Source organism: Astatotilapia calliptera, chromosome 17, assembly GCF_900246225.1.
Source record: "Astatotilapia calliptera chromosome 17, fAstCal1.2, whole genome shotgun sequence".
Taxonomy (NCBI): Eukaryota; Metazoa; Chordata; class Actinopteri; order Cichliformes; family Cichlidae; genus Astatotilapia; species Astatotilapia calliptera.
Genome location: NC_039318.1, coordinates 19,646,506 through 19,674,289, shown reverse-complemented (window position 1 = coordinate 19,674,289; position 27,784 = coordinate 19,646,506). Strand labels below are relative to the sequence as shown.

Here is a 27,784-nt window from a genome sequence, read left to right as displayed (position 1 = left end):
CAGCTTTAACTGTAACACTGAATGTCTTTGTTGTTGTCCCTGCAGTTCTTCCAAGTCCTCGTCCGTCTCCTCTGTTAGCGATCGAGTGCTCTTCCTGTTCTTTGATCCTCGTTCAGTAGCACTTTTTATGCTCTTGGCCACCGTCACACTCATAAATCCTTTGTTTTCCTTGCTGTGCTTCCATGCTGCTCCTGTTCTGAACCTGCACACGGCTGCCTTGTAAACTCATCCTCTCACACCCCAAACCACTTTTTGTCTTCGAAGCTGACATTTTACACCAAGAGCAAAAAAGCAGTGGTGCCATTTTTCCACGTTACACTTTGCACAGGTTTTTTCACTCAAAGAATGTCTCTTTTCGAACAGGTTTCACGTGTGTTTTAGTTTCTGGGAACAAACAAGTACATAAAAACAGCGAACGGGTGGAAATGTAAGGGAACTGCATGTAACTCATTGTCGGAGCTATGCAGAGAGCTTTACTTGCTTTCATGAAGTTGACTGTTAACAGAGAGCATCGTAAATGCTGACATCGTTCTCACAGATCAGTTTGGAGATGGTCATTTTTTTCTGTATGTACATTCTGTATGTAGTAGCCTGTATAGCCAAGGGTTTAAACATACATATATATATATATATATATATATATATATATATATATATATATTAAACTGCTATTATTATGTGTGCCTGATTTCTTTCTTTTTTTACACTTGTAATAACAATAAAATGCTCTTGAGTGACGTGAGGCTGTTTGTTTTTGTTGGGCTGCTTTCACGGCTGTAAACTCTTGACCTTTCCTACCTCAGGACACAGGCCAGGAGTCACGGTACCCTCAATACTAGATGTGATAAATTGCTAAATGGCGCCCCCTGATGACTGTTTCTAAAATAAATCCAAATACATGCACTAGGAAATTGCACACATTTCAGAAAATATATGAAAATGAGAGCCGTCAGGTGGTTTTTTTTTCTTTTTTGTTGTTCTTAATAAACTTTTCCTTGTTGAGCTTTTGTGTTCATTTTAAAAGACGTGTTTACAGATTGAAACACAAAACCAGTCAAACTGGACACTGGTTTTTATCAACAGCTGATGTTTGTTTTTGTTTTACCTGAGCTCAAAGAGTCATTCCTGCATGAATTATAGCGGCACAATCGAAATCTTGCCCTTACTTTACCCGACACCCACCTCTCAACCATCCTATAGCTGTATGGGGTTGTCCCATAGGAACATTTAGCTTGCCTGGAGAACACCTGTGGCTTGACAAATTTAAACTGGATAGAAAAGACGGGTAAATATAAAGGTTTTTATAGACAGTTAAAGACAACTGAGTCTAGAGTGATTGGTTTCATGGATGTAGATTAGCAGGGAAAGTGCTGACTTTGTGCCCAGCTCTAACTAAAGTTCCCTGCAGGTCCGATTGTTCGGCTTCCATTAAATGAAGGTAGGGTTAGGATTACCGCCTCCAACCTGAGTAAGAGCTACAATTACAGACAAGAGTAGCTCCTCCCCTCTGTAAAATGCCAAATAATGGTCCAAATTTCACGACTTTTCTTTTCACTGTTTTCCATGTTTCTTTGATATTTATATGCATTAAATTAGCCCTTTATGCACATTCTTGATGAAGTGGGTTAAACAATGACCGAACTTAAGAGACATCTGTTTTAGTGCTTAAAAAACTGCCAAAAAAGTAAAAACAAAAACAAAAACAAAAACAAACCCTATAAGATAAAAAGATTCTAGGGCCTTCCAAAGCAGGCTGTTTCGGTGGTTTTGCCCTTTCCCATTGCCTTTGAGGGGGGCCTGAAGGCAGCAGCGCTCTGATCCGAGCGGGTCTTGACTCTGGAAGTGCGTCAACAGCAGAGTGGAGACCGTCCCAGCCCTCAGAGGCTCAGAGCAGAGGCGGCGCGCTGCCTTCAGTCCGAAACATCTCCGAAAGGCGACGGAGTTATAACTGCTCGTTCGTCTTTGAGCGTTTCCCTGAGGGTGGGCATGCTGCGTCCGTGCGTAAAGACGCACTGAGGACTGTTTTCTTTGCCATCGGGAGCGGAAAGCGGACGAGAAGATGCTGGCGAGGAAAAGCATCATCCCGGAGGAGTTCGGTCTCCCGGGGCTCGTCTCCCGGATGCCCCGCAAGCCGGTGTTCAGGGACCGCGTGAACAAAGCGCGCTTTATCGCCAAAAACGGCTCGTGCAACTTGGCGCACAAGAACATCCGCGAACAGGGGAGATTCCTGCAGGACGTCTTCACCACGCTGGTGGACCTTAAATGGCGCTTCACGCTGGTCATCTTCACCACGACATTCGTCAGCAGCTGGCTGCTGTTCGCCATGAGCTGGTGGCTGGTGGCATTTGCGCACGGAGACCTGGACCCTACGCGTGAAAACATGACCGACTGCGTAAAAAATCTGAAGTAAGGAAAAGCCTGAGTGCTTTCATGTAACCTGTTCCAAGAAAACGAGGTTGTTAAAGTGTGTTTGGTGTAAATTCGTCAAGTTTTGCTCTGTCGAAATTCTTTCTGTCTCCGTCTGCACTTGATCCAAACCTCCCAGCTCCCACCCGCCTCCTCTTCTCTTCGCCAACATTCTCCATTTTTAAACTGTGGAAGAGAAAAAAGAGGGAATGAGAGAACTTCTGCTGCGTTTATTTCAGGCAAATAAAAGAGCAGAAGCAGAAAGATCGCATGTGGTGAAACGTTTTTTGGCACTTCCATGTTAGCGCATCCACCCTCACCCCCATGAATCCTTACCACAGGGAAGGAGAAGACAGAAAGGCAAATAGGAAATTTGCTTTTGCTTCTTTCTTGGAAATGATCAGAATCCATTGTCGGGAACCACTTGAGGTGGCGGTTCCATCTTCCATTGAAATACTGCTTTATTTTCACACTCCCTAAATCTCATAATCATAATCATCATAACCTTTTCACATAAATTTTTTTCTCTTCTGAATTTGCTGATGAAGCGTCTGCACTTTTATCTTATCTGAATTTCAACTGCAGGACATCGACTTGTTCACGTGCTTTTTAATATTGACGCACCAGTGATTAAAAGACCTTCATGAATATTACATCAAAAGTATTTTTGGAGGTCAGCTCTGTTTTTTTCTATGTTTGTCATCATTTCTTGCTTTACGAATTAGTCTTGTGGAAAAGTAGTTGGGGAGCAAATGTCGTGAGTAACAGGGTTTGACCAGACCTGATCTGAAGACCGCAACTCTACTTCCTGTTAACTTCTCAACATCCAACATGTATGTGAATAAATGACATCCAAGGTTAGGGTGCATTTTAGTAATATGTTTAATCAAACTGAATAAAAATTTGAATTTCAAAAATGACCTTACACATCAAGTATCTCACATGCATTTTGACCGCTTGGTGGTTGTGACCCCATCCCTAACCCCGATCAGCCATGAAGACCTGGATGTTAGAGGTTAAGCCCATTGTGCATGAAATTGGTTGCGATTCAGGATGCGGAAGGCAGGGGGCGCTGTCGCAGTGCTCCTCAATGAAAAAGAGTGAACTGAGCTGAACTAAAATAATTATTTTACCTTTTTTCTGGTTTTACATTGTTTCTTTCACAGTGAAGCTCATTTCAACCATGAAGCGATAGGTCCAGCAGCACCAGAGGAATATTTCACAATAGTTTATCCCCCAGGATATCTGATTTAACTTGTCTCCCCCTCTGCAGGTCGTTCACATCAGCCTTCCTGTTCTCCATCGAGGTTCAGGTGACCATCGGCTTTGGAGAACGTGTGATAACGGAGCAGTGTCCCACTGCCATCACCGTCCTCATCCTGCAGAACATTGTGGGACTCATCATCAATGCTGTGATGTTGGGTAAGGTGCACGAAATGTTTACCTCAAACCTAAAAGGATCAGCAGAAAATCGATGGTTAAAATAATACAGAAATATCAACCTCGCTCAGTTTTTGTCACCTTGGATGCTGTTTATACTTCAGGGCTGCTTTAATTCTTCATGCACAGAGTCACAAGCTGCTGGAAACATTTCTCTGAGACTTTTGCTTCATGTTTACATGACAGCATCACACAGTGTCATGTCAAAGAAACCAGTTTAAGATTTGAACTTTGTGGCATGAAACATTTTCCTGCTGTAAGCATGGATGCGGTGTGGCTATAAAAAGATGATCATGGTCAGCAACAGTGCTCAGGTAGGCTGTGGTGGTATGGGCTCAAAGTATACCAGAAAACTATATCTGATAAAGTGTTTTCTTTTGTTTGAGAAGCAAAGCACTTTGGATGTCTTTAAATTTAGCACCTTTGAGTTATTTTGAAGTGAAATTTCTCCTGAAAGAGACGAAAAGAAACATAAAACATTTCTGACCTGCGGGTTTAAAGCAGCCTGGCTCTACAGTGCTCAATTCCGGCTTGACCCTTTGCCCTCTTTTTAATTATGTATGATTCTGACTCTCGGGTCAGATAGGTTACAGGACTCATTTTTAACTTGAAGAAAAAGGGTTCAGATGACATCTTCATTTCCGCTCAAACACTGGCAGTGAAGCCATTTTGACTCTTGGCATGTTAAAAGAACTGCGGTGCTTTGTTCCATTCTGACCTATAAGTACTGATGCGTGCATAAACGCACCTGCTCAGGTTAACCTTGCCGAGTTTTACCTCCTCAGGCTGTATCTTCATGAAGACGGCTCAGTCGAACCGTCGGGCAGAGACGCTCATCTTCAGCCGCCACGCCGTGATCGCAGTCCGGAACAACCGGCTGTGCTTCATGATTCGTATCGGGGATCTGAGGAAGAGCATGATCATTGGAGCGACCGTCAGGTTACAGGTGAGCCTCTCGTTTTAACCACCAGTAAAATCAAACTCGCTCAACATATGTTTTTGTGTTTTTCTACATGAATCTGAGACATTTTCCAGCTAATTGCTGCTCTAAAATGTCAGCTGCCACTTTTTTTTAATAGAAAATGTAAACTTTGTAAATACGCCTATATAGCTTTGCACATACTCATTTTATATACTCATAAAATGTACATAGAAATAAAGATGAAAAATCAGAAGAAACACACAAAGTAAAATAAATACAAATCATAGCTAAACAATAAAAACAAAAGAGAAAACAGCACTGCACCACAATCCAAAGATTTAAGACATATAAATGAGACCTCTCCCAAATCTTTCCCTTACCAATCACAGTGTGGGCCACGGCCCCCTAGTGGGCCTAGAACGTATTGCAAGAGATCTTTTTACAATAAATACTTTGTGTTTTTGTTCAGTTAACTGAAATAGAAATTTCAGAGTCACAGATTAAAACTTTGATGTGACTCAATCCGGTAAACTTACAGGCAAAAAAATGAAAGCGGGGTCAGAAAGGTGGGTCTTTAGTTTGGGTCTTTAGCCAAAAGATAATGCTTTTATAAAATGATCTTTGGGATCAGTTCTAATAATTCTGTTTAAAGTTTCAGTGAAATATTCACATTTTTAAAAGATACGGAGCAACTCAAACGTGGGTTTAAAAATGTCTATTATTAAATGTTATTCCTCCTTTCCTGATCTACTTTTGGTCCGTAAGTTCTTTCCAGACAAAAGTTCAACAAATAAACCATCAGAACATCAAAATGAATTATTGAAAACACAAGAAAAACTTTTATTACATGAGTGTTTTTTTCTTATGTGATGATCAGAGTTGTTGCATCTATTACAAACTGAAGTGCGACTTTTTTTTTTATTCTTTCAATGAATAAAGAACCAACATGTGAAAGACGTTTTAACCAGATTAAGTTTTCATCTGTTGGTCGAGCTGTTGTGGCAGTTTTATCTCCGTGAGCACCTCCAGTCTAAGAAAGTTACCCACATTTATTCATGTAACACAACTTTAGTAATTACTCACTACAAAAATGCAGAAATGATCAGCCGGGTACTTTTCTTCACTTCAGATGATATACCCCACCTCTCTAATCACTGAAGTATCTACCAAAATAAAGCAACAAGTAGCTTAGTAAGAAGGAAAGCTTAAATAAGGGGCTGGAGTAAAAATATAATGACACAGGGGCAAGAGGAGAAATCTTCAGCTTGACTCTATTTACCTCGATGTCGCTATCTCACCCAAATATCTACAGACCCACTTTCAAATATATTGGGATGCTATGTGAAGTGCACAAATCTGATAAATCCATATTTTATTCACAGTGGACACGGAAAGTGTTTAAACTTACCAAATGTGGCATTTTAAAATATAAGAGAAATATGAGCTCATTTTTAATTTGATAGGATGTCTCAAAAAAGTTGGAAAAGACTGTCTTCTTTTAACTACAGTCTGTAAACATCTGGGATCATCTGGGGAGAAACTGCTAGACCTTCGGGACAGGAATGATGTCTGATTCTAGTCTGATGGAGGATTTTAGTTGCTCAGCAGACCAGAGCCCATGCATTAATGCAATGTGCCGGGCATCCAGCACTGATTCTCAGCCTCATTCCTCACGCAGAGATTTCTCCAAATTCTCTGAATCTTTTGATTTTATTTACTGTACATAGAAAAATAAATATTCTAATTATTCACCTTTTTCTTCTGAAATTGTTCCACAATTTGTATATGCAACATTTTGCAGATTGGTGAGTACAGCTGAGTAGAGTTATGAATTGAGGTTGTACCAAGATTTATTTGAAGGACTTGGCTTGAACAGGATCAGGCCCTGGGTGATATCAGTTACATATGAAGTCTAATATGTCTAACAATGTGGTTGGTTTTTAATTTGTGGACTGGTGCCAGCTGAACTACCTCCAGATCAACGCCAGTAAAACCAAGGAGCTGGTGGTAGACTTCCGCAGGCACAAGCATTCTCCACTGCAACCACTGAACATCCAGGGTATGGACATTGAGGCTGTGGACAGCTACAGGTACCTTGGTGTTCATCTGAACAACAGACTGGACTGGACTCATAACTCAGACGCCCTCTACAGGAAAGGGCAGAGCAGGCTGTACCTGCTGCGGAGACTCAGGTCGTTTGGGGTGGAGGGCCCACTCCTGAAGACCTTCTATGACTCTGTGGTGGCTTCTGCTATCTTTTATGGTGTGGTCTGCTGGGGCGGCAGCATCTCTGCTGGGGACAGGAAGAGACTGAACAGGGTGATCCGAAGGGCCAGCTCTGTTCTAGGATGCCCTCTGGACCCAGTGGAGGTGGTGAGTGACAGGAGAACGGCGGCTAAGCTGTCATCCCTGTTGGACAACATCTCCCACCCCATGCAGCAGACTGTGACAGCACTGAGCAGCTCCTTCAGTGGGAGACTGCGGCACCCACGGTGTGGGACGGAGAGATTTCGCAGGTCTTTCCTCCCCACTGCTGTCAGACTCCATAATAAAGACTTTAACTGATCAAGCACACACATCCACACATGTGCAATAACACTAAGTGCAATAATCCTTTCTGTCATCGTTGTATTTTTACTCAGTTGTATATAGCATTTGTATTTGTATTCTATTTTTATCTTATTGTATATTTATTTTATTGTATTCTACTGTATATAGTATTTTATTCTATTCTGTACAGTTGTGTACTGTATTTATTCTTATTGTATTCTAATTTTTGCGTCATAACTTTTGCACTGTCCACTTCCTACTCTGACAAAACAAATTTCCCACGTGTGGGACTAATAAAGGTTATCTTATCTCTTATCTTATCTTAATTACTTCAGAATTCACTCAAAAGCAATTTTTTTTCAGGTTTAATCGAGCTGTTAGTTAATTAGGACTACACTTCGTCTGCTTGCAGGTTGTGAGGAAGACAACCACACCAGAGGGGGAGGTGATCCCCATCCATCAGATCGACGTGCAGACAGAGAGCGCTGTGGGCAGCAACAGCCTGTTCCTCCTCGCCCCGCTCATCATTTGCCACATCATCGACAAAAACAGGTCCAGAAACACATCATGGAGGCTGTGGCTTTATTACACCTGACTGAACCCCACTTTGCGCTCTCCACAGTCCACACAAACAGATAATATGTGATGTGTTATCAACCAGAAAGCCCCTCGGCTGATTTATGATTAACAGAAAATGGCAGAGAGGAGAGAATATTGGCATTTGGCTGCTTTTGCTTTAAAAATAATCCAAAGTAATTGTTTTACCTTTAGTTCTTTTTAAAAGTTAATCACTGGAAAAAGAAAACTCATAAAAGTAACAGTGTAAGAGTGTGAGATAACAAGATGAGACTCGTTTATGCCCTACCGCCACCTGCTGGACAAACACAGACTTAAAGTTTAAATAAACAACTAAAACAGAAACCATGTATCACCTGCACATACTCTGACATACTCCGATATTTAAACCTGGACTCCCCCCACTCTGCCCTCAGCCCGCTGTACGACCTGTCAGCCATGGAGCTGCAGTGCAGCGACCTGGAGGTGATTGTCATCCTGGAGGGAGTAGTGGAGACGACGGGCATAACCACGCAGGCACGGACTTCCTACGTCTCCGAGGAGATCCAGTGGGGCCACCGCTTCGTTTCCATAGTAACAGAGGAGGAGGGCGTGTATTCTGTCGACTACTCCAAATTTGGCAACACAGTCAAGGTAAACGCTAAAACAAAAAAGATCCTGGTGGACTTTTGTTCATTATCATCATCAATCACAGCAAAACATTGATTTGGGTCAGTGTCTCTTCCCACTGGTGAACTTGGTTTAAGAGATGTTCGCAAAATGTTCTCTTGTTCCTCCTGCAGGTTGCGACGCCATGCTGCAGTGCCAGAGAACTGGACGAGAAGCCGTCCATCTTAATCCAAACCCTCCAGAAGAGTGAGCTTTCGCACCAGAACTCACTGAGGAAGCGCAACTCCATGAGACGCAACAACTCCATGCGCAAAGGTGCAGGAAGCAGCGGGAGTCTCCGCAGGAACAACTCAGGCCTCGCCGTGCCTAAAGTCCAGTTCTTCACCCCAACCGATGGAGGCCAGAACCTGAACGCCGTCACCTGACATGAGGCCTACCGTCTGCTGGCTCCACTGCTCTTCCTGGTGGGGAGGAAGATCCTGGGTGTTGGTGCATCTGTCTCTCTGATTGGACTCATTCTTCTTCTTTTCACTGGCATAGCTAGACTTGTGTCTCGACACGTTCACTGTTAATGTTCCCTGTGTTTACGTTCATGGTTTAAAATGGGTCCTGTTCAGATTACATTTGTGATCTCTAAGCAGTTAAAGTAACATTCCTCTGCGCTGACAGAAACCCAGAAAGCAGATACTAAAACAGATAAGAGACGGATGGAAACTGCAGAATTGGTTGTGTGAGCTTAAACTGATTTCTAAATGACATACAGCGCTTTTCATTCTGAAACACTACGGTATAAAACGTGCAAAAGTGGCTTTAGCCTGCATTCTTTCTCATGGCCATCAGGGGGCTACTCCTCTGGCTCCCAGATCTTGGCTAAAGCCTTAAAACTGACGTCAGTAAACACTTTTCTTTTGGGTTTTTGGACTCAATCACTTGTATAAGTTTTATGTTCCTTCTGTACATTATGGTCCTCATTAGAGTCCATAAGGATGATAAAACATGGATCAGGCAGTTTGCAGACGACTGTATTGGTTTGACCATCACTTCTGTGATGCATCAGTACACAAGCTCAGAGAGTCACAGATTACACATAGGAAGATAATCTTCCTGCTTGTTCTGGTTTTAAGTTACACCAGCACCACTGATGCAGAGGTTTCGTCTTCCCCTATCATTTAGAAAAATACATTGAATGCCTGTGCACTGTAAAACAGAGCTGTGGATGAGACATGACCAATGCGGTGACCATAATCGGTCCTTAACTTCTATAATGACTGTCATGTTGTATTGTATAAGCTCTGAAAGTTATTAATTAACAGGAAAGTGTTCACTAAGCTCACTAATGAAGTCAGGATCACTTCTATAGACTTCAGTTCAGCTGGACTTTTCTCTGAAACCAAAGGATTTGCCCCCTGCTGGCCATTAGAAAGAATGCAGATAGTCTAAATCCGTCTTTCTTGTCGTTGCCCCCCGTTTTCTTTGTTAACCTAAACTAGCAATTCTATGCCTTTATCTCAATGATGCTGCACATCAGATACTCAGAATAGCAGCAATAGTATATTCTTAAACACACACAATACCCTTTGTGTTTGTCTGTGTGACCTGCCTGGTCTCAACTTCAGTCACCAGTTCTCTCCACTCAGAAGACGAGACGCTCCCTGACCCAGCTGATGTGTTCCACTTATTGTAATGATCCGCAGACAGAGAAAGCAATCTGAAGATTTCACTCTGGACAAACGAGAGGTTGCATTGAACCTTTTGTACCTTAATGGTTTATTTTAAAAATCAGCATGTTAATGTCTCGTGAAAATAAAAGATTATTCCAGCTTTGAAGTAGATTTACTGTAGCCATGGTGTGCACTGTGCAGAGGGGGAAAAGACTGGGATGTGTTCACTTTTACTGTTTACTGCAAAGGTGTTGTGATTCATTCAGAGTCCTTCTTTATCCTTCACCATCAGCTCAATCCTCTGTTGGCAGTTTTGAGACCACAAATAGTTTCATGTGAAATCAACCAGCTGTCGCATCAGCATTACTGACATGTTTGCCTTCACTGTATCTCTGCTTGTTCCGCTTGGTTCCAGTTTCCAGTTCATTTCCATAATCTGTCCAAACCGTGCATGCTATATTATCACAACAGCAGTATGCAAAAACACCTGGCTGTTGTAAGGGCAGACGCACTGCTTAAGTAATATTTTCTAATTAAGTTCACAATCACTACTAATGAGAAGTCATGGCAGTCATTCACCGTATGGTACTGATTTGTGTATTTTTCATGTATGGTTGTCTTTGTGTTGTTTGAGAATAAATACTTATGTATGCAAACGATGCAAATGCAAAACATGAATGTGGTTTCACTGTCTGTCTGTCACTGAGCAGCAAATGCAGAAACCCATTAAAAAAGATTACATAATTATACTGTTAGACAGTCTTTCACAAATATATAACAAACTCACTAATGCAGTTTATACACTGATTAAGATCTGCTTTTCTTCTAGGATCTTGGCCGACATACCAAATTTCCTCAGCTTCCTCAGGAAATACAGCCGCTGCTGAGCCTTCTTGACCAGCTGTGTGGTGTCAATGTCCAGGTTAGGTCCTCAGTGATGTAGACGCCTTGGTATCTAAAGCTGCTCACCTTCTCTACTTCACTCTCCCAGATAAACAGCAGCTGGTGAGGCCTCCTCTCCTTCCTCGTGTCTACTATCATCTCTTTTGTCTTATCGGTGTTGAGGGTGAGGTTGTTGTCCCCACACCATGACACCAGACCGGCCACCTCTCTCCTATAAGCCGCTTCGTCCCCTCCAGTGATGCGACCAATCACTGTCATCTGCGAACTTCAGTATGGTTTTATCCCTATTGGTGTACAGGGTGTAGAGGATGGGACTGAGGAAAGAACGATGAGTAGAAGCCATCCAGCTTCTCTCTGTACTGCCTCTTAGCCGCTGTAATGGCTTTCCTCAGACCATACTTCGCAGCTTTGTACTCTATCTCATTGCCTGATCTAAATGCAAGAGACCGAGCACGCAGCATGTGTCGTAACTGACTGAGATAGAGAAGCAGAAGAAAACCCAGAGCACACAAGACAGGAGACTATCAAAATAAATAACTAATACTGAGGCCAGACAGAGGCAGTAGATGGACAACAAACTTATAATTAACATAAAGCAGTGAAGAAACCAAAGTCCCAGATTCAATAAAACCATAAACAGAAGTTAAACATAAACACAAGGCTGTGGAGCTATGGGAACATAAATCCCCAAAACACAGAACGAACCTGAAGAAAGCATGAAAACAAGAAGATATACGAAAATATAGAACCATAATAAAAATAAATACAAGAGTAGAGAAAACCTAAAGATCCCCAAAACTCAAACCACTGAGCCAAAGATCTTAATTTACAAATATTTTGGAAGAAAAACAAATCAACTGATAGTATTTTTACATGTATGTCAAAAATCTCTATTTATGTGTCACATAAACATTAAATACTACATACAGACTTCAGCTTCTCAGCTTCCTTCTTTGACTGCCACTCAACCATTTCTTATCTGGCCAGTAACAGGAATTGTCAGGAAGCCCTGCCCTCTTTTGAAATGAGGAAGCAACTTGTTTTTCTCTCTGCTGAGGATGCACGGATGAAAGACGACACTTTATCGCAAAATTCAAGACTTCCCAGTGAGGAAAGACTGCAATAGTACCACAGGGAATACTGTGAATACTGTCATTGGCAATGTACTGTACCTGCTGCTAGGAGGCTCGTAAGGAAAGTGAAAGTAACTTGACAGTATAGAGAGGAACTAACTGCAACATGGCGTCTAAATTACAGGAAGATCTGTCGTGTCCCGTCTGCAAAGATATATTTAAAGATCCAGTCATCCTGTCATGTAAGCACAGCTTCTGTAATGACTGTTTACAGAAATACTGGGCAAACAAAAATGATTTGGGGTGTCCGGTCTGCAAGAGGAAGTCTTCAAAGGAGTGTCCACCTGTTTATTTTGAGCTGAAGAAGCGTTGTGAGGCTTTCTTACAGGAGCGAGCCTCTGAGCCCGTCTGCAGTCTGCACTCTGAGAAACTCAGCATCTTCTGTGTGGATGAGCAGCTGCTACTGTGCAGATACTGCACAGATCAAGAAGCTCACAGAAACCACCGTTTCCAGTCTGTTGATGAAGCATCTCAGGACCACAAGAAAAAACTTGAGGATTCATTAAAACCCCTGAAAAAGAAAATGAGGGCCATCCGTGAGGTTAAAGGGAAATGTGATCAAACCGCAGAGCATATTAGAGCTCAGGCTGAAAGCACAGCGAGGAGCATTAAGGAGCACTTTCAGAAGCTTCACCAGTTTCTAGAAGAGGAGGAGGCAGCCAGGTTGGTTGCACTGAGGGAGGAAGAGGAGCAGAAGAGTCAAGTGATGAAGGAGAAGATTGGGGCTCTGAGCAGAGAGATAACAGCACTTTACCGCACCATTAAAGATACAGAAAATGAGCTGAGAGCTGGTAATGTCTCATTTCTGCAGAACTACAGTGCTGCAGTGGAACGAGTTCAGCAGCAACCTCTTCCTGATGATGCAGAGCTTGCCTCGGGAGCACAGGTAGATGTGGCCCAGCATGTGGGCAACCTAAGCTTCAATGTGTGGGTCAAGATGAAGGAGATGGTTTCCTACTGTCCTGTGATCCTGGATCCAAACACTGCTCATCCAGGCGTAATCCTGTCTGAAGATCTGACCAGTGTGAGGCAGGGAGAGCAAACCCAGGAGCTTCCTGACAATCCAGAGAGGATTGATCACTTCTTCTCCGTTGTCAGCTCCGAGGGCTTTGACTCGGGCTCTCACAGCTGGGAGGTGGAGGTTGGGGACAATACGGCCTTCGTGCTGGGAGTGTTAACAGACTCATTTCAGAGGAAAGGAGTCATTTGGCCTGCACTGTGGAGGCTGATGTTCTGTGGTGGTGAATACAAAATACTGTCGCCATTAGACCCGGGGTCAGACGTGCAAGTGACGAGGAACCCGAAGAGAATCAGACTTCAGCTGGACTTTGACAGAGGAGAGCTGTCATTTTATGACTCTGACACAGACACACATATACACACCTTCACACACAGCTTCACTGACAGGCTGTTTCCATACATTAGCACCTGGTGTGACGTCCCAATAAAGATAGTGGCACTGAAGATCTCTGTAACAGTGGACGGTTCGTTGTAAAATGCCATGTGCGCTGATGAACAAGGCTAAAAAATTTTGGCTGCCAAAGCTAGAACCTGTTAAAACTACAAGTTTTTACTTTTTCACCTCTTCTGTCATGTGTGTTTAATTTTGCAATGCACAAAAATGCAGTCAATATTTAATAAACCGATAATTAGGTAAAGAGGTGCATGGTAACCTAATATTAACCCTGACACTTGTCTTAAATGGCTTGCTGGTGACCTAGATGGTGAAAGAAGTGTAACTTTAAAGTATTTATTTGTCATTTTGTAGTTTCTGTAACGTTATTAAAAACACACCTGCACACTTTGTTTTTTGTTGAGTCCCTTACACTGATGTAAATCCAGGTAACACAGAAGATTGGAGTTTGTACGTGCTTTGTTTCTAGGGGCCACCGTAAATATACTTTTATTTATTCACTCCACATGAAATGTAATAAATAAACTATAAAATACAAAAACCATCTACACATGTCGCCTTCACACACTTCTCCGCAACTTCAGGACGGAGCTCCATGTAACGCCGATACAACCTCCACTGTGAGGAGAGGTTACCGAAGGCACACTCCACTACCAGCTGGGCCCTGGAGAGGCGATAGTTGAAGATCCTCTTCTCTAATGGGAGGAGGCGTCCAGGGAAAGGCCTCATGATCTCCCGCCGCAGCGGGAACGCTTCATCAGCCACAAAGACATGGGGATGGGCTCCACGGTCTTCTCCACCAGGTAGAGGCTGGTCAGGAGACAGATGGAGAGTCCCAGCCCAAAGAGCCTGACCAAAGGTGGAGTTGGCCAGAATACCTTCCATATCCCCCAACATCAATGACGCGGAAGCGATACCCTGCATCCACAAATGCAAGGAGAACAATTGAAAAAGTTCCCTTGTGGAACATGGATCCTGAGTTGGGGGGGGTGCCTTCATCTGGATGTGCTTCCCATCCAGAGCTCCACAGCAGAGAGGGAAGTTCCAGTGCTCCTGGAATCCCTCTGCGATGGACCGCCAGTCTTCAGTTGAAAGTACAGCCATGAAGTCGCCCACTAGACAGTCCCAGATGGTCGTTGCTACCTGGGGGGTGATCTGGCACACCGTGGACACACCGACTCTGAAACTGAATGCGATGGTCCTAAAGGAGTCCCTGGTGGCACATATATATATTACATAATATATATTAGATATAATATAAAACAGTCAGTTGTGTTTTGTTTTAACTTTACGATGTCCTAATTTGATTGGTAGCAACTTTTACCACTACAGTGTGCCAATCACTCATAATTCCTAAACATGTCAATCAGGTAGGAACGAAGTAAGACATTAATAGAAATAAAGAGTTGGATGTTGACATGTAGCCCTTTCCTTTCTTAAATCATTAATATTTTTGAAAAATTAACCTGTGATAAGACAGCTTATCAAGATAGAATTGTTATTATCAGATAACTAAAGATGAATCAGCTTTCTTGATGCATTCTCAATTATCCAGGAAAGTAAACCCTCTGGGTTTTGGTCAGTGGTTGTTGATCAATGGTCATGAGAATTTGCATAATTATGATTAAGGAACTGACCTCCCAGCCCATTGTTCCCTGAGTGGGCTGGTTTCAGTCATTATGCAAATGCACTGTTTATAAGATTGGGGAAACCTGCAGTCAGCTGAAACTGAAGAAGTCACTTGGATGAGTGACGAAACGTTTCTCCCACAAAACGCTACGTCCAGATGAACAGAATCAACTTTTGGAGATGAACCAAGCTGTTTACAATTTTATCTAGCTCTCAGTTTTAAAAAGGCTGGTGACCCCTGCTATGGTCTGACAGCTGCAGTTGGATATACAAATATTCGACTGGTTCTATACCAGAATTAAACCAGGTCTAAGTAAAAAAATAAATAAAAAAAATAAGGACTTATCCGTTAAACTAGCTATGTAATTCCTAAATGCGTGTAGTTTAGGGTAGATTATTTTACCTCGATATGACTGGCTCTGATGAGCCTAAGGTACCAAACATACCAGCGACGTTTATACCGGTTTTGTAGCTCCTCGGAAATTAAAACAGTACACAACACACTGAGCATCATTTATTGGTCCATTTTTCAGTTTTCGTGCTGTGGTGTGAACGACCAGAAATGTGTGGAATAAAGGGCAGACTTGAACGAAGGCCAGCTTCTCAAGCCCATCCTACTCGGCTGTTCAAAGAATCCTACCTACGTCACGTAGGTAGGATTCTTCGGAGCACCCTTCCCTGAATTTGGACACAGCATATAAATTAACTCTAAATCATGAAATCCTTTTATTCATTGAACTCTTACAACTGTAAATGAAGTACCTTGGTAACCAAGCATATGATTTTTAAACCTTTTATCAACTTTATATATTTTAACCACTTTTATAACCATGAACTTTTCCCCCCGTTTTCCTTTATACTCTAAACCTGAATAATTTCGGACAATGCTACACTCCGGACATTCTTTCACCATGTTAAATTTACTCTTTCACAAGAGTTGAAATTCCAGAGTTAAATTGACTCTAAATTGAGTCAGGATTTAACACTGACCAACACTGGGTAGTGTTATATGAGATTAACACTACAGGCTAAATTACGCCGTAAAGAGCATTATTTATACATTTAAGTATGCATATTTTACTCTAGTTAATTGATAAATAAACTCAGAATTAGAATGCATATGAAATATATAATTCCCTTTTTTTGGATTGTAACTTGTTGTTTGTGAAGGTTCTCAGTCATCCAGGTCAGCGTAGTCTAAGGAGCTTGGGGAAAAAAAGCGTCGGGACTTCTTTAAGATGCTTGAAGACGTTTCACCTCTCATCCGAGAAGCTTCTTCAGTTCTAGGGTCCCCCCAAGACGGACAATGGACCCCCTAATTATCCTCTACCTAATCACACGAGCCAAGGTGTGAAAGACTGCTGATTTTGCTGTGTGCGTAGCAGCAAAGAAAACAAGAATGATGAGCGAATCTGGACTCTGATAACGTCTTGCTCTGCTCTCTGTGTCAATGACGCCTCACATTGAATTTGTGAACAAGGTTTTCATTTTAGCCACTTTGATTTAAATTTTGCATAAATAAATCCATATGAGAGTTTTAATTTTAATGCACACTTTTAACCAAAACAACAGAAACTAACACAAACACCACTTAACAAAAAGCTGGCACAATAAAAGGTGATGGACTAACGTCAGTCATTGTGAGGATTATGTGTAACAGGACAAAGAAAATCCCTAAAAATACTTCATTTTTTAGATTTATGTTGTAGTTATGTTGTTATTAATTTTTTACTGAAATACTGGCAACATCTCATACCTCTATAAGCTACTGAAGTAGAGTGTTGTATTTCAACAAGCTTATTGAATTATAATATTATAGTTTTGTGTCAAGTGTGTTAATTTTTATAATCTTCTACTTAATTACAAATCCAGAACTAATTAAACCAGGATCTGAAAAAAAAAGTAATTTTGCTCAAAGATCCAAACTTTAGCTTCTGTTTAGGATTTACAGTCTAGCAAACAGAGCTTAGATGTAGCTCATCTCAACATTAAGATTCTCTTTCCATTCTTAACCTCATTTAATCCATCTAAAATTGGACAGAAAGCAGCATTTATCTATTACGTCAATTTTTTTATCCACCATCTTAGTCAACAGTGTATTTCCTTCTCATTGCTCTCACAGCAGCATTTAAGGCACACAATGGATCATCATCATCTTTAGCTATGGTGAACAGGAGGAAATCCTCAGAGAACATGAAACAGCACAGCCGACACATTCACTGAAGGCTGGTGGTAATTACTCAACTCACCAGTGAGTGCTAATCATGTGTTCCTGTCAATATTAATCACATGATCATTGTATAAAACTCATTCATTGCTAAAACTCAGTCAGTCGTGGGCTTTTTCTGCTTTATGGCTCCACACTGGTTTGCGTTTCTCTATGAAGGCGCGGATCCCCTCCTGCCCGTCTCTGAGAGCCAGGTTGTCGACCATCACCTTTGATGCGGTGGCATACGCAGCATCGCGACCTTGAGCCATTTGTCTTAGGAAGGAAACATACAGAAACAAACACCACATATTTTAATTTATATTTAATTGTGTTGTGGTTTGCGGTGTGTTGTGTTGTTTCACTTTAAATTTGTTTAAAAGGAAAAAGCTGAAAATTTAAATAGTTAAAAGTTAAAATGTAGATAGTTGGTTTTTGTATTATGATTTATTTATTACATTTTATGTGGAGTGAATAAATAAAAGTATATTTACGGTGGCCCCTAAAGACAAAACACGTACGACCGGATTTGGTGTGTGGTAGTAACAGGTAAATGAACATTTTTTTAATTATTTGAATATATATGAGTGCTTGTGTATAAATACACAAACAATATACATATGCTTTCAATTGTGTAATGTGATCTAGGTAGCTCTGTTTTGAAAGGTCAGCAATGTGTTTTGGAGTTTGTACGTGCTTTGTCTGTAGGGGCCACAGTATATATTTATATAGAAACATATATAAATAAAACTTCTTTTTTTACATTAGTAATTCCTTTTGTGCATAATTTAATATCATTGTTAATAATAAATTAATTAAAGCAACAAAACAACCTGAAGAGCCGGTTGGGAGCCGAAAGAGCCGGCTCTTATTAGTGAGCTGAACCAAAAGAGCCGGTTCTCTAAAAAGAGCCGGAAATCCCATCACTAATTCCTATGAAATTATTGCCATGGAAACCGTCTGTGAGTTTACACACTGTAAATTCTCACCTTTGGAAAGTGGCCTTTCCGAGGGCTACAACAGGTCGGCTAGCTTTACAGATACGCTGGGCGATGGCTAATGTTTCCTCTTCCAACTGCTCCTCCGGCACCACTTTACTGACCAGACCGTGGAGCAAAGCATCATGGGCTGAGATGGGAGTTCCTGTGAACAACATCTCCATAGCAACCTGTTTAAAAGAAGGAAAGGAAGGTGTGTATTGATTAGAGCTAAATACTAGAATACTAAGGATGTTTGTTCACAATTGAGTAGATCCAAAGAGAGACAACATGTTCTGAACACGTGTCCTCTTAGAAGAATCAAAATCCAAAAGTGATATTGACTTCAAGTGATTCAGAGCTGAATGACAGACAGATTGATAAACTCCAGAGAACAGCGTCCTGTTTTTCATGAGTGCCTCATAGAAAACAGGGTTTAACTGAGAACTTTTCTGTTGAATAATTTTCATGATGTTCATTTATAGACCAAGCTAAGACAGGGTGTAAATAAAGATTTAAAAAAGGACCTCGTGTACCTTTAATTTACTCGTAGTGACTGTAATTACTCAAACCTTCAAAACACAAAACAAAAATGTTAAAATTGATTATTAATGAGAATAAACAAAAAACAGCCTTTAAAAAGCAGACGTTTTTTAAATGACTTCGGTTTATGATCATTTCTGATTTTATCTTGATCTTTCGCATAATGTCATGTGAATAACGAACTTTTCTAAGTCCTAACAAGAAGAAAATCTAAAAGTTTCCATCGAATGAAACTATAAAACCAAAAATAATTGGAGGAGCGCCTCACCTTCCTCGGCACCGCTCTGCCAATGGCCACCGCCGGCGTCGAGCAGAACAGACCCACGCTGACACCCGGAGTAGCAAAGGTGGACTTCTCCGTCACCACAGCGATGTCACAACTGGCAACAAGCTGGCATCCGGCTGCTGTGGCAACACCGTTCACCATGGCGATCACTGGAACAGGTATGTCTTGTATCAGCGTCATCACCTGCAGCACAGGGCGCAAATCATAATATTTAAAACGTTTTTCCTTCATATTTATATTTATGTGGAGATCTGATGTTTCCATCATTTGGGACTTTTAGTGATTTCTTTGAATTGTTCTAAGGAGAATAATGGATTTACACAAGTTGCGAAATTCAGCTCAAAGCTCAAAATAACCATGACATTCATGCCCACGATGAATGGACGGAAACTTGTGACCAGAACTGTACCTGAGTGTCTGTAACAAAGCAAACAGTACAGTGATTTGTCAGCATGTAAGCTGCAGTCACAGTAAAAACACAAAACAAACAAACCAAAGAAGCTGAGGTGGATAGATCGATCTTTGACAGGGCAATCAGTGGTTTTGATAACAAAGTCCACCTTATATATAAAGTTTGTCTCTTTTTCATGTTATTTTAAATTAAGCAAATTTGGCTTTTTGGTCACATAAACTGTCTGAAAACATCTGTTTTTATTTTGCAGTCGTTTCAATATGCATGGCATGATTCATTACATTTTAATTCACAAAATTATCAATAAACGTCTCAGTGAATGACAAGACAAGAAGAGAGAGAAACACTAACTGACCTCTGAGCAGGTATGAAACACCTTTGTGTGATATTCTCGACCCTGAGCAGATGTCAGCTCCTTCAGGTCGTGTCCAGAGGAAAACACCGGACCTTTGGCTGAAATACACATAACAAGGTCAGACTGGCATTTGGCTTTCTCTCTGTCACACGCGTAATAGACAAACACCAACCTGATAGGATGACAACTCTGAGATCCTCGCTGTCAACATCAGCTAAGATGTTCTCTCGGAGAGACTCGAGCATGGACAGAGACAAAGCATTCCTCTTCTTGGGGTTGTTTAGTATTATTCTCCTGAAGACAAGAAGAAATTTTTTTTAAAAATATATTTCTTTAACATATTTCAGAACAATTTTCACCAAGGTTACAGAAATCATCTTTAAAATGATTCTGTAATATAGGCGTCTGCCACCTTTTTTCCTTTCTTTTATTTCCCATCTTTGATTTCACTGAAGGTGATGAGGTAGAGTGTCGTAAATAGATATTTGCCCTTTTCCTGATTTCTTAATTTTTGAACATTTGTCACACTTAAATGTTTCAGATAATCAAATAAATTATAATTTTAGAGAAAGGTCTGAATAGCAGCAGACCTGCTGAATGGAGAAATCACTTAAATAGAGCCTGATGACCATGATCTAAAGAAACAGCTGAGAAACAAAGTCACTGCACCAATGGTGGCACAACCAGTTATTAGGTTTAGGACACAAATACATTTTCACACAGGACCAGGTACGTTTGGAGAACTTCTTTTCCTTAATACATGAAAACATAATGTAAAAACTTCATTTTGTGTTGACATCATAGTGGGTGAAGACAGGAGAAAAACAGAAAAAAATGGTCTGGACAGACAGACAGTATAATGTTCACGTTGTTGCTCATGAAATTCAGATTTCGAGCTTTTGTGCATTTAAATTAAACCAGTAACCTGAAAACATGTTCCCCATTGTTTCCAATTCAGAATAGCAGACATTTTAACCGCTTTTCACTGACGTAATATTCATCCCGAGTGTACTTTGTGTGTACGTGTTGGTCTGACACACAAACTGAGGCACTGTACGGATCACTACAACAAACTGCTGTTGTGAAAGTCTTGCTCCATAATTGTTGTGCATCTGTATAAGGGACCAGATACGGTAACTAGCTGCACCTTATTCCGTCGCTTTGCTGCTTCAGTGTCAGCGGCTCCGCTTCGCTCTGCGAGTAGAAACGAGCACCGGACAGCAGCGCGGTTTTCCTGCCTAGCTGAAGCACACCGAGGCATGTACACAGTACGCTCCGTGCCATCTTGCCCGTGGCCGCTTCGTCTTCACGCTCACTTCCGGTGTTCTGAGAATCCATCCCACCTGACAAACCGTCCTACCCGTTGTTTCTACGCATGCGCACAACACGAAATTCACAGTGTTGCCAACTTAGCAACTTTGTCACTATATTTAGCGAGTTTTCAGACCCCCTTAGCGACTTTTTTTCTAAAGAGCGACTAGCGACAAATGTTCCACGATGTGGAAGAGACATAAAGTAACCCTAAAGTAACCCTAACCCTCTCCAACAGCGTAGGTTACAATTACATCAGCATGACCAATTATGCAAATTAGGCGATGATGTCATTTTTATTATTATTAGTCCTTTATTTATCCAGGTAAAAATCTCATTGAGATTAAAAATCTCATTTTCAAGTGAGACCTGGCATCATGGCAACAAAAGTCAAAATACACATACCACATAAGTATATAACATTTAAAACAAATACAATATCCCATACCAACATGTGTAAAATATACAATAACAGATCAAATTACATTAAAAACAATCACACTGAGTGAAAGAGTTATTCTCTCGTTCCTTTAAGACAGACTTAAACTCTCCCAAGGTAACCAATTCTGATCATTTCAGTTCCTTCTGCAGATTATTCCAGGAAGCAGGGGCAGCGTATTAAAAAGACTTTTTCCCCAATTCTGTTCTGATTTTTGCGACAATCAATTGTATGATATTGTGAGAACAAAGGCTGTATTGGTTGTGGTTTTTATACATATAAACAGATAAATAAGATGGAACCAGCCCAAGGAGAGATTTATAGATAAAGATCAACCAATGGGAGAGTCTGTGAATATGTAAAGATGGACATTTAGCAGCAGCATACAAAGAACAATGATGTACACAATTTCCATAACCAGTAATAAAACGTAAAGCACAATGGTACACAGTATCCAACCTCTTTAGGTAGTGGGTAGGTGCATTCATAAAAAGCAGGTCACCATAATCCAATAAAGGTAAAGAAGTTGCATGAATCAAGTGTTTTCTCACTTGGAGGGAGAAACAGGATTGATTTCTAAAAAAGTAACCTAGTTTTAGTTTTAACTTCGACACAAGCCTTTGAATGTGAGTTTTAAATGACAAATTCTGATCTATAATGATCCCCTAGATACTTGTAAGATGTGACCATTTCAATTTCAGTTCCTTGAATTCTTTTAATCTTAGGAGACGTAGCTTACAATTCTTTGCCATTTGAGAATAACATGAACTTGGATTTCTCTGGATTTAACACCAACTTAAGTTGAGTTAAATGGGACTGAACTACATCAAAGGCAGACTGCAGAAATTGCAGGGTTTGTTCTACTGAAGGGGATAAACAATAAATAATTGTATCATCTGCATAAAGATGAAATGCAGCATTTGACAAATTATCACAAAGGTTGTTTATGTAAAGACAAAAGAACAATGGCTCTAATATGGAGCCCTGTGGAACTTCTTTGGATACTTGGATACTGGGAGAAAAGAGGAAGAAGACCCAGCAGCATGGACACACTGTTTTCTTGCTGACAAGTAATTTGAAAACCAACTTACAGCATTTACAGATAGACCAATATTGTGTAGTCTATTTAATAAAATAGCATGGTCAACTGTATCAAAAGCCTTTGACAAGTCAAGACAAAGAGGAGCTCAGTATTTTTTGCAGTCCATTGAATCAATGATGTCATTAACCACTTAAATAGCAGCAGTTAGTGTGCTGTGTTGTTTTCTGAATCCTGACTGATGTTGGGAAAGAACTGAATTTTTGTCAAAAAAGTCTTTCAGTTGTTCACTAATGAACTTTTCTAGAACGTTTGCTAGAACACACAATTTAGATATGAGCCTGTAGTTATTAACTGAAGGATCACCTCCTTTCAGCAAAGGGAGAACATAGGCAGATTTCCATATTACAGGGATCTCACTGTTCGAGAGGCTAAGATTAAAAATGTAAGTTAGTGGTTCTGCTATAAAATCTGCAGCCAACTTAAGACAATAAGGATCAAGTTGATCTGGTCCTGCAGATTTATTTAGATCCAACAGATTTAAAGCCCTGTGGACCTCAAAAACATTTAGCGGAGAAAAACTGAAGGGTTGGACCACAGATTCAGTTTGAGCGGTTGCAGAGAGAGCCTCTTGTTGATTAAGCTGTTTTAAATCTGGATATAAATAAATATCAAATAGAGATCCTGAAGAAACAAAAAGTTCATTAAAGCAGTTTAGAATGTCACATTTCTCTGTTAAAGTGCAGCAGTATTTTACAACAAAAGTTGGCATTTCATTTGTAGTTATGTCCCAATAAGAAGATTTTATTATTTTCCAGAATCTTTTAGGATCGTTCAAATGTTTAGTAGTTTTTGAAAGATAGAATTCTGATTTGGCCTTTTTAATTAAGGAAGTTGAACGGTTTCTGAGCTGTCTAAAGATCAGCCAATCCGCTTCGGATGTAGTTTTTCTGGCCTGCCCAGGCAGCATCCCTTTTTTTGAGTAGACTGGAGAGCTGAGGAGAAAACCAAGGGTTGTTTCTACATTTTACTCTACATTTGCGCATGGGGGCATGTTTATTTATAACTTTGATAAAAGTGTCATAAAAATAATTCCATGCCAGCTCAAGATCAGTTATCAGGTAGATTCTATTCCAGTTATAGTCCCATAAATCATGAAAGAAAGCTTGCTCACAGAAATGCTTAAAATCTCGTTTAAAAACTATTTGTGGCCTTGATTTTGGGAGCACTGCTGACGTCGACTGAGAAAATTGTCAGGTGGTGGAAGGAATACTTCGAGGACCTCCTTAATCCCACTGACACGTCTTCCGAGGAGGAAGCAGAGTCTGGGGATGAGGGGAATGACCCGCCAATTTCCGGGGGCGAGGTCACTGAGGCAGTTAAACAACTCCTTGGTGGCAGAGCCCCTGGTGTTGATGAGGTCCGCCCCGAGTTCCTGAAGGCTCTGGACGTTGTAGGGCTGTCCTGGTTGACACGCCTCTGCAATGTTGCGTGGAGATCAGGGGCAGTACCCGTGGACTGGCAGACCGGGGTGGTGGTCCCCATCTTTAAGAAGGGGGACCGGAGGGTGTGTTCCAACTACAGGGGGATCACACTCCTCAGCCTCCCTGGGAAAGTCTATGCCAGGGTGCTGGAAAGGAGAGTTCGTCCGTTAGTCGAACCTCGGATACAGGAGGAACAATGCGGTTTGCGTCCTGGTCGCGGAACACTGGACCAGCTCTTTATCCTCTCCAGGATACTTGAGGGTGCATGGGAGTTTGCCCAACCAGTCTACATGTGTTTTGTGGACTTGGAGAAGGCATTCGACCGTGTCCCTCGGGGTGTCCTGTGGGAGGTGTTGCGGGAATATGGGGTCTGGCCCATTGCTACGGGCCATTCAATCCCTATACAACCGTTGCAAGAGCTTGGTTCGCATTGCCGGCAGTAAGTCGGACTCGTTCCCGGTGGGTGATGGGCTCCGCCAGGGCTGCCCTTTGTCTCCGGTTCTGTTCATAATTTTTATGGACAGAATTTCTAGGCGCAGCCAAGTGGCGGAGGGCTTTCGCTTTGGTGGCGTCAGAATCTCATCTCTGATTTTTGCAGATGATGTGGTTCTGTTGGCTTCATCGGGTGAGGGCCTCCAGCTCGCACTGGAACGGTTCGCAGCCGAGTGCGAAGCAGCGGGAATGAGGATCAGCACCTCCAAATCTGAGGCCATGGTTCTCAGCCGGAAAAGGGTGGAGTGCCCACTCCGGGTCGGGGATGAGTTCCTGCCCCAAGTGGAGGAGTTCAAGTATCTCAGGGTCTTGTTCGCGAGTGATGGGAGAAGGGAGCCGGAGATCGACAGACAGATTGGGGCTGCAGCTGCAGTAATGCGGACGCTGCACCGGTCCGTCGTGGTGAAGAGGGAGCTGAGTGTAAAAGCGAAGCTCTCAATTTACCGGTCGATCTACGTCCCTACCCTCACCTATGGCCACGAGCTGTGGGTAGTGACCGAAAGAACGAGATCGCGGATACAAGCGGCAGAAATGAGCTTCCTCCGAAGGGTGGCTGGCCTCTCCCTTAGAGATAGGGTGAGAAGTTCGGCCATCCGGGAGGGGCTCAGAGTAGAGCAGCTGCTGCTCCACATCGAAAGGAGCCAGCTGAGGTGGTTCGGGCATCTGACAAGGATGCCCCCTGGGCACCTCCTGGGTGAGGTGTTCCAGGCATGTCCCACCGGGAGGAGGCCCCGGGGCAGACCCAGGACACGCTGGAGAGATTATATCTCTCGGCTGGCCTGGGAACGCCTTGGTATTCCCCCGGATAAGCTGGAGGAGGTGGCTGGGGAGAGGGAGGTCTGGGCCTCTTTGCTTAGGCTGCTGCCCCCGCGACCCGGCCCCGGATAAAGCGGATGAAGATGGATGGATGGATGGATGGATGGATGGATGGATGGATGGATTTTGGGAGCTTTGATTGTCTGAATACAGCTACCACACAGTGGTCACTGATATCATTTGCGAAAACCCCAGGTGTGAGAATATTTATACGGCATATTAGTTAAAAATAAATCAATAAGTGATGACTTTTCTGGGCATTTAAGATTTGGACGAGTTGTGCTGTAAATTAGTTGTGTGAGATTATATGAATCACAGATGGATTTAAAACTGTGTGAGGCAGAGGACAACCAGTCCCAGGTGAAATCTCCGGCCAGCACAATTTCATTAAAATCTAAAGTAGATAGTTTTTCACTAAGTGAAAAGTTGGAGCTTGAGCGCAAGAAGTTCAGACTGTTTACAAACAGATACGATGAATCGACAGTAACATGGAATTTGCTTTTTACATAAATTGCAACACCGCCACCCTTTCTGGGGCGGTCGCAACGGAAAAGATTATAGCCTGTTATTGCAATGTCTTTGTCAGTAATCGATTTTGTAAGACAGGTTTCTGATAATATAAGAATATCGGTATCTAACTCTTTCATCCAAATTTTCACAAAATCAAGTTTGGGAAGAAGACTTCTGACATTTAAATGAGTGACACCAAGACCTGTTCGAGTTTTAAAATCACAAGGAGTACTTAAGCATTTGCAATCTGGACCGGGATTAGGTTGCACATTTCCAGATAAAAGACTTCTAGCGACTTTTAGGACAGCCAATAGCGATTTTCCTTACTGAGGAGTTGGCAACACTGGAAATTCAGTGGCGAACCGTCCTACCTTTGTGAATATAAGCTACAAACATACTCTGACGGGTAAAATTAATTGCCTTTGTAAATGTGACGTACAAGCATACTTTAACAGCTATATTTAGGTATCAAATCGTCCTACCTTTGTTAATATGAGCTAGAGCAGGGGTGTCAAACTCCAGGCCTCGAGGGCCGGTGTCCTGCAGGTTTTAGATGTGTCCTAATCCAACACAGCTGATTTAAATGGCTAAAAGACCTCCTCAACATGTTTTAAGTTCTCCAGAGGCCTGGTAATGAACTAATCATGTGATTCAGGTGTGTTGACCCAGGGTGAGATCTAAAGCCTGCAGGACACCGGCCCTTGAGGCCTGGAGTTTGACACCCCTGAGCTAGAAGCATAATTTTACAGCTAGAATTCAGTGGCAAATCATCTTACCTTTGTTAATAAGAGCTAGAAAAATACTCTGATGGGTAAAATTACGTGCCAAACCATGCTACCTTTGACAATGTGACCTACAAGCATACTTATATAAATGAAGTGGCAAACCGTCCTGGCTTTATGAATGTGAGCTACAAGCCTACTCTGATGGGCAAAGTTAAGTGGCAAACCGTCATACCTACTTACATTTGTGCTGGAATTACTCTGTGACAGCAGAAATGTGCATAAACTACTTACGGTAGGCCGTTTTGCCAAAGTAGGACGTTTTGTCAGAACAGGTTTGATGACTTCTAGGACACGTGACAGGGAAAATGTTTCAACAGTCACTGGATTAGTGCTTCTCAATCATTTTCTGTTACTTTTAGATAACTGGCGCCCCCTAATTCTAGCATAGAGGCTCAAAATGGTCCTGAATTCCCTCATAGATGAAACACAATCAGGTTTTATGCCTAAAAGATAACAAACAATAAAAGACTATTACTAGACATTCTAGATTATTCTGAACTATAAAGTCTATACAGTCTATAAAGAAATGGTAATAGCTCAGTGAAACTAAGCGGTGGAACTTGTCCTAGATTAGATTTGATCTGTCAAGAGGCATTCGACAAGGATGCCTTGCCTCTTTCTAACTCTTTTTACGAGTTGCCCAATTCTTAGCAGACCATATTAGATCCAGTAAAATTCAAAGTATTTCTCTGCTGGACAGAAATCTGATCATCACTCAACTGGCTGATGATACTCCTCTTTTTCTGAAGAAACCAAACCAAATTTCTGCAACTCTGGAATCTGTAAAAGTCTTCTCTAGAGCTTCTGGCTTAGATCTGAATATTAACAAGTGTGAAATTAGGAATGTTCCAGTACATCTATTTGTAATATACAAATTAAAAATGAA

General features: G+C 41.7%; 3 protein-coding genes and 1 long non-coding RNA gene across 5 annotated transcripts; 2 read left to right on the top strand and 2 right to left on the bottom strand.

Annotated features, from left to right (window-relative positions):
* The first annotated feature begins 1,860 nt into the window (after window positions 1-1,860).
* On the top strand, window positions 1,861-10,836 carry kcnj8 (potassium inwardly rectifying channel subfamily J member 8). The gene is made up of 6 exons (XM_026147675.1): window positions 1,861-2,406; window positions 3,680-3,828; window positions 4,632-4,792; window positions 7,731-7,870; window positions 8,311-8,527; window positions 8,677-10,836. The coding sequence occupies exons 1-6, from the start codon at window positions 2,060-2,062 to the stop codon at window positions 8,926-8,928; spliced, it is 1,266 nt and encodes a 421-aa protein (XP_026003460.1). The 5' UTR covers window positions 1,861-2,059; the 3' UTR covers window positions 8,929-10,836.
* LOC113009402 (uncharacterized) lies at window positions 3,797-8,385 on the bottom strand. 2 transcript variants are annotated; one of them, XR_003270181.1, is made up of 3 exons: window positions 8,251-8,385; window positions 4,595-4,750; window positions 3,797-3,857 (listed from the first exon to the last, which is right to left on the bottom strand). It is a non-coding gene; the product is annotated as an uncharacterized LOC113009402 (long non-coding RNA). The 2 variants fall into 2 exon arrangements; XR_003270180.1 differs by having other exon boundaries at window positions 3,798-3,857; window positions 4,624-4,750.
* Window positions 10,837-11,956: 1,120 nt separating the features above from the next.
* LOC113008668 (zinc-binding protein A33-like) lies at window positions 11,957-14,086 on the top strand. The gene has a single exon (XM_026146258.1). It carries the CDS (start codon window positions 12,307-12,309, stop codon window positions 13,693-13,695), a length of 1,389 nt encoding a protein of 462 aa, XP_026002043.1. The 5' UTR covers window positions 11,957-12,306; the 3' UTR covers window positions 13,696-14,086.
* Window positions 14,087-16,772: 2,686 nt separating this feature from the next.
* Window positions 16,773-21,385, bottom strand: echdc3 (enoyl CoA hydratase domain containing 3). The gene is made up of 6 exons (XM_026146261.1): window positions 21,170-21,385; window positions 20,195-20,316; window positions 20,023-20,120; window positions 19,238-19,438; window positions 18,439-18,617; window positions 16,773-17,725 (listed from the first exon to the last, which is right to left on the bottom strand). The coding sequence occupies exons 1-6, from the start codon at window positions 21,358-21,360 to the stop codon at window positions 17,572-17,574; spliced, it is 945 nt and encodes a 314-aa protein (XP_026002046.1). The 5' UTR covers window positions 21,361-21,385; the 3' UTR covers window positions 16,773-17,571.
* Window positions 21,386-27,784: the final 6,399 nt, after the last annotated feature.

What these genes read in the sequence shown, in the direction of transcription:
- LOC113008668 (XM_026146258.1), top strand. Translation starts at nt 12,307, where the DNA reads ATGGCGTCTAAATTACAGGAAGATCTGTCGTGTCCCGTCTGCAAAGAT.
- echdc3 (XM_026146261.1), bottom strand. Translation starts at nt 21,360, where the DNA reads ATGGATTCTCAGAACACCGGAAGTGAGCGTGAAGACGAAGCGGCCACG. An exon ending in CAGCAAAGCGACGGAATAAG is followed by an intron (nt 20,317 to 21,169) that starts GTGCAGCTAGTT and finishes TCTTGTCTTCAG; the next exon opens with GAGAATAATACTAAACAACC. An exon ending in GCAGAGCGGTGCCGAGGAAG is followed by an intron (nt 18,618 to 19,237) that starts GTGAGGCGCTCC and finishes TCTTTTAAACAG; the next exon opens with GTTGCTATGGAGATGTTGTT.
- kcnj8 (XM_026147675.1), top strand. Translation starts at nt 2,060, where the DNA reads ATGCTGGCGAGGAAAAGCATCATCCCGGAGGAGTTCGGTCTCCCGGGG. An exon ending in CATCAATGCTGTGATGTTGG is followed by an intron (nt 3,829 to 4,631) that starts GTAAGGTGCACG and finishes TTACCTCCTCAG; the next exon opens with GCTGTATCTTCATGAAGACG. An exon ending in CACATCATCGACAAAAACAG is followed by an intron (nt 7,871 to 8,310) that starts GTCCAGAAACAC and finishes CTCTGCCCTCAG; the next exon opens with CCCGCTGTACGACCTGTCAG.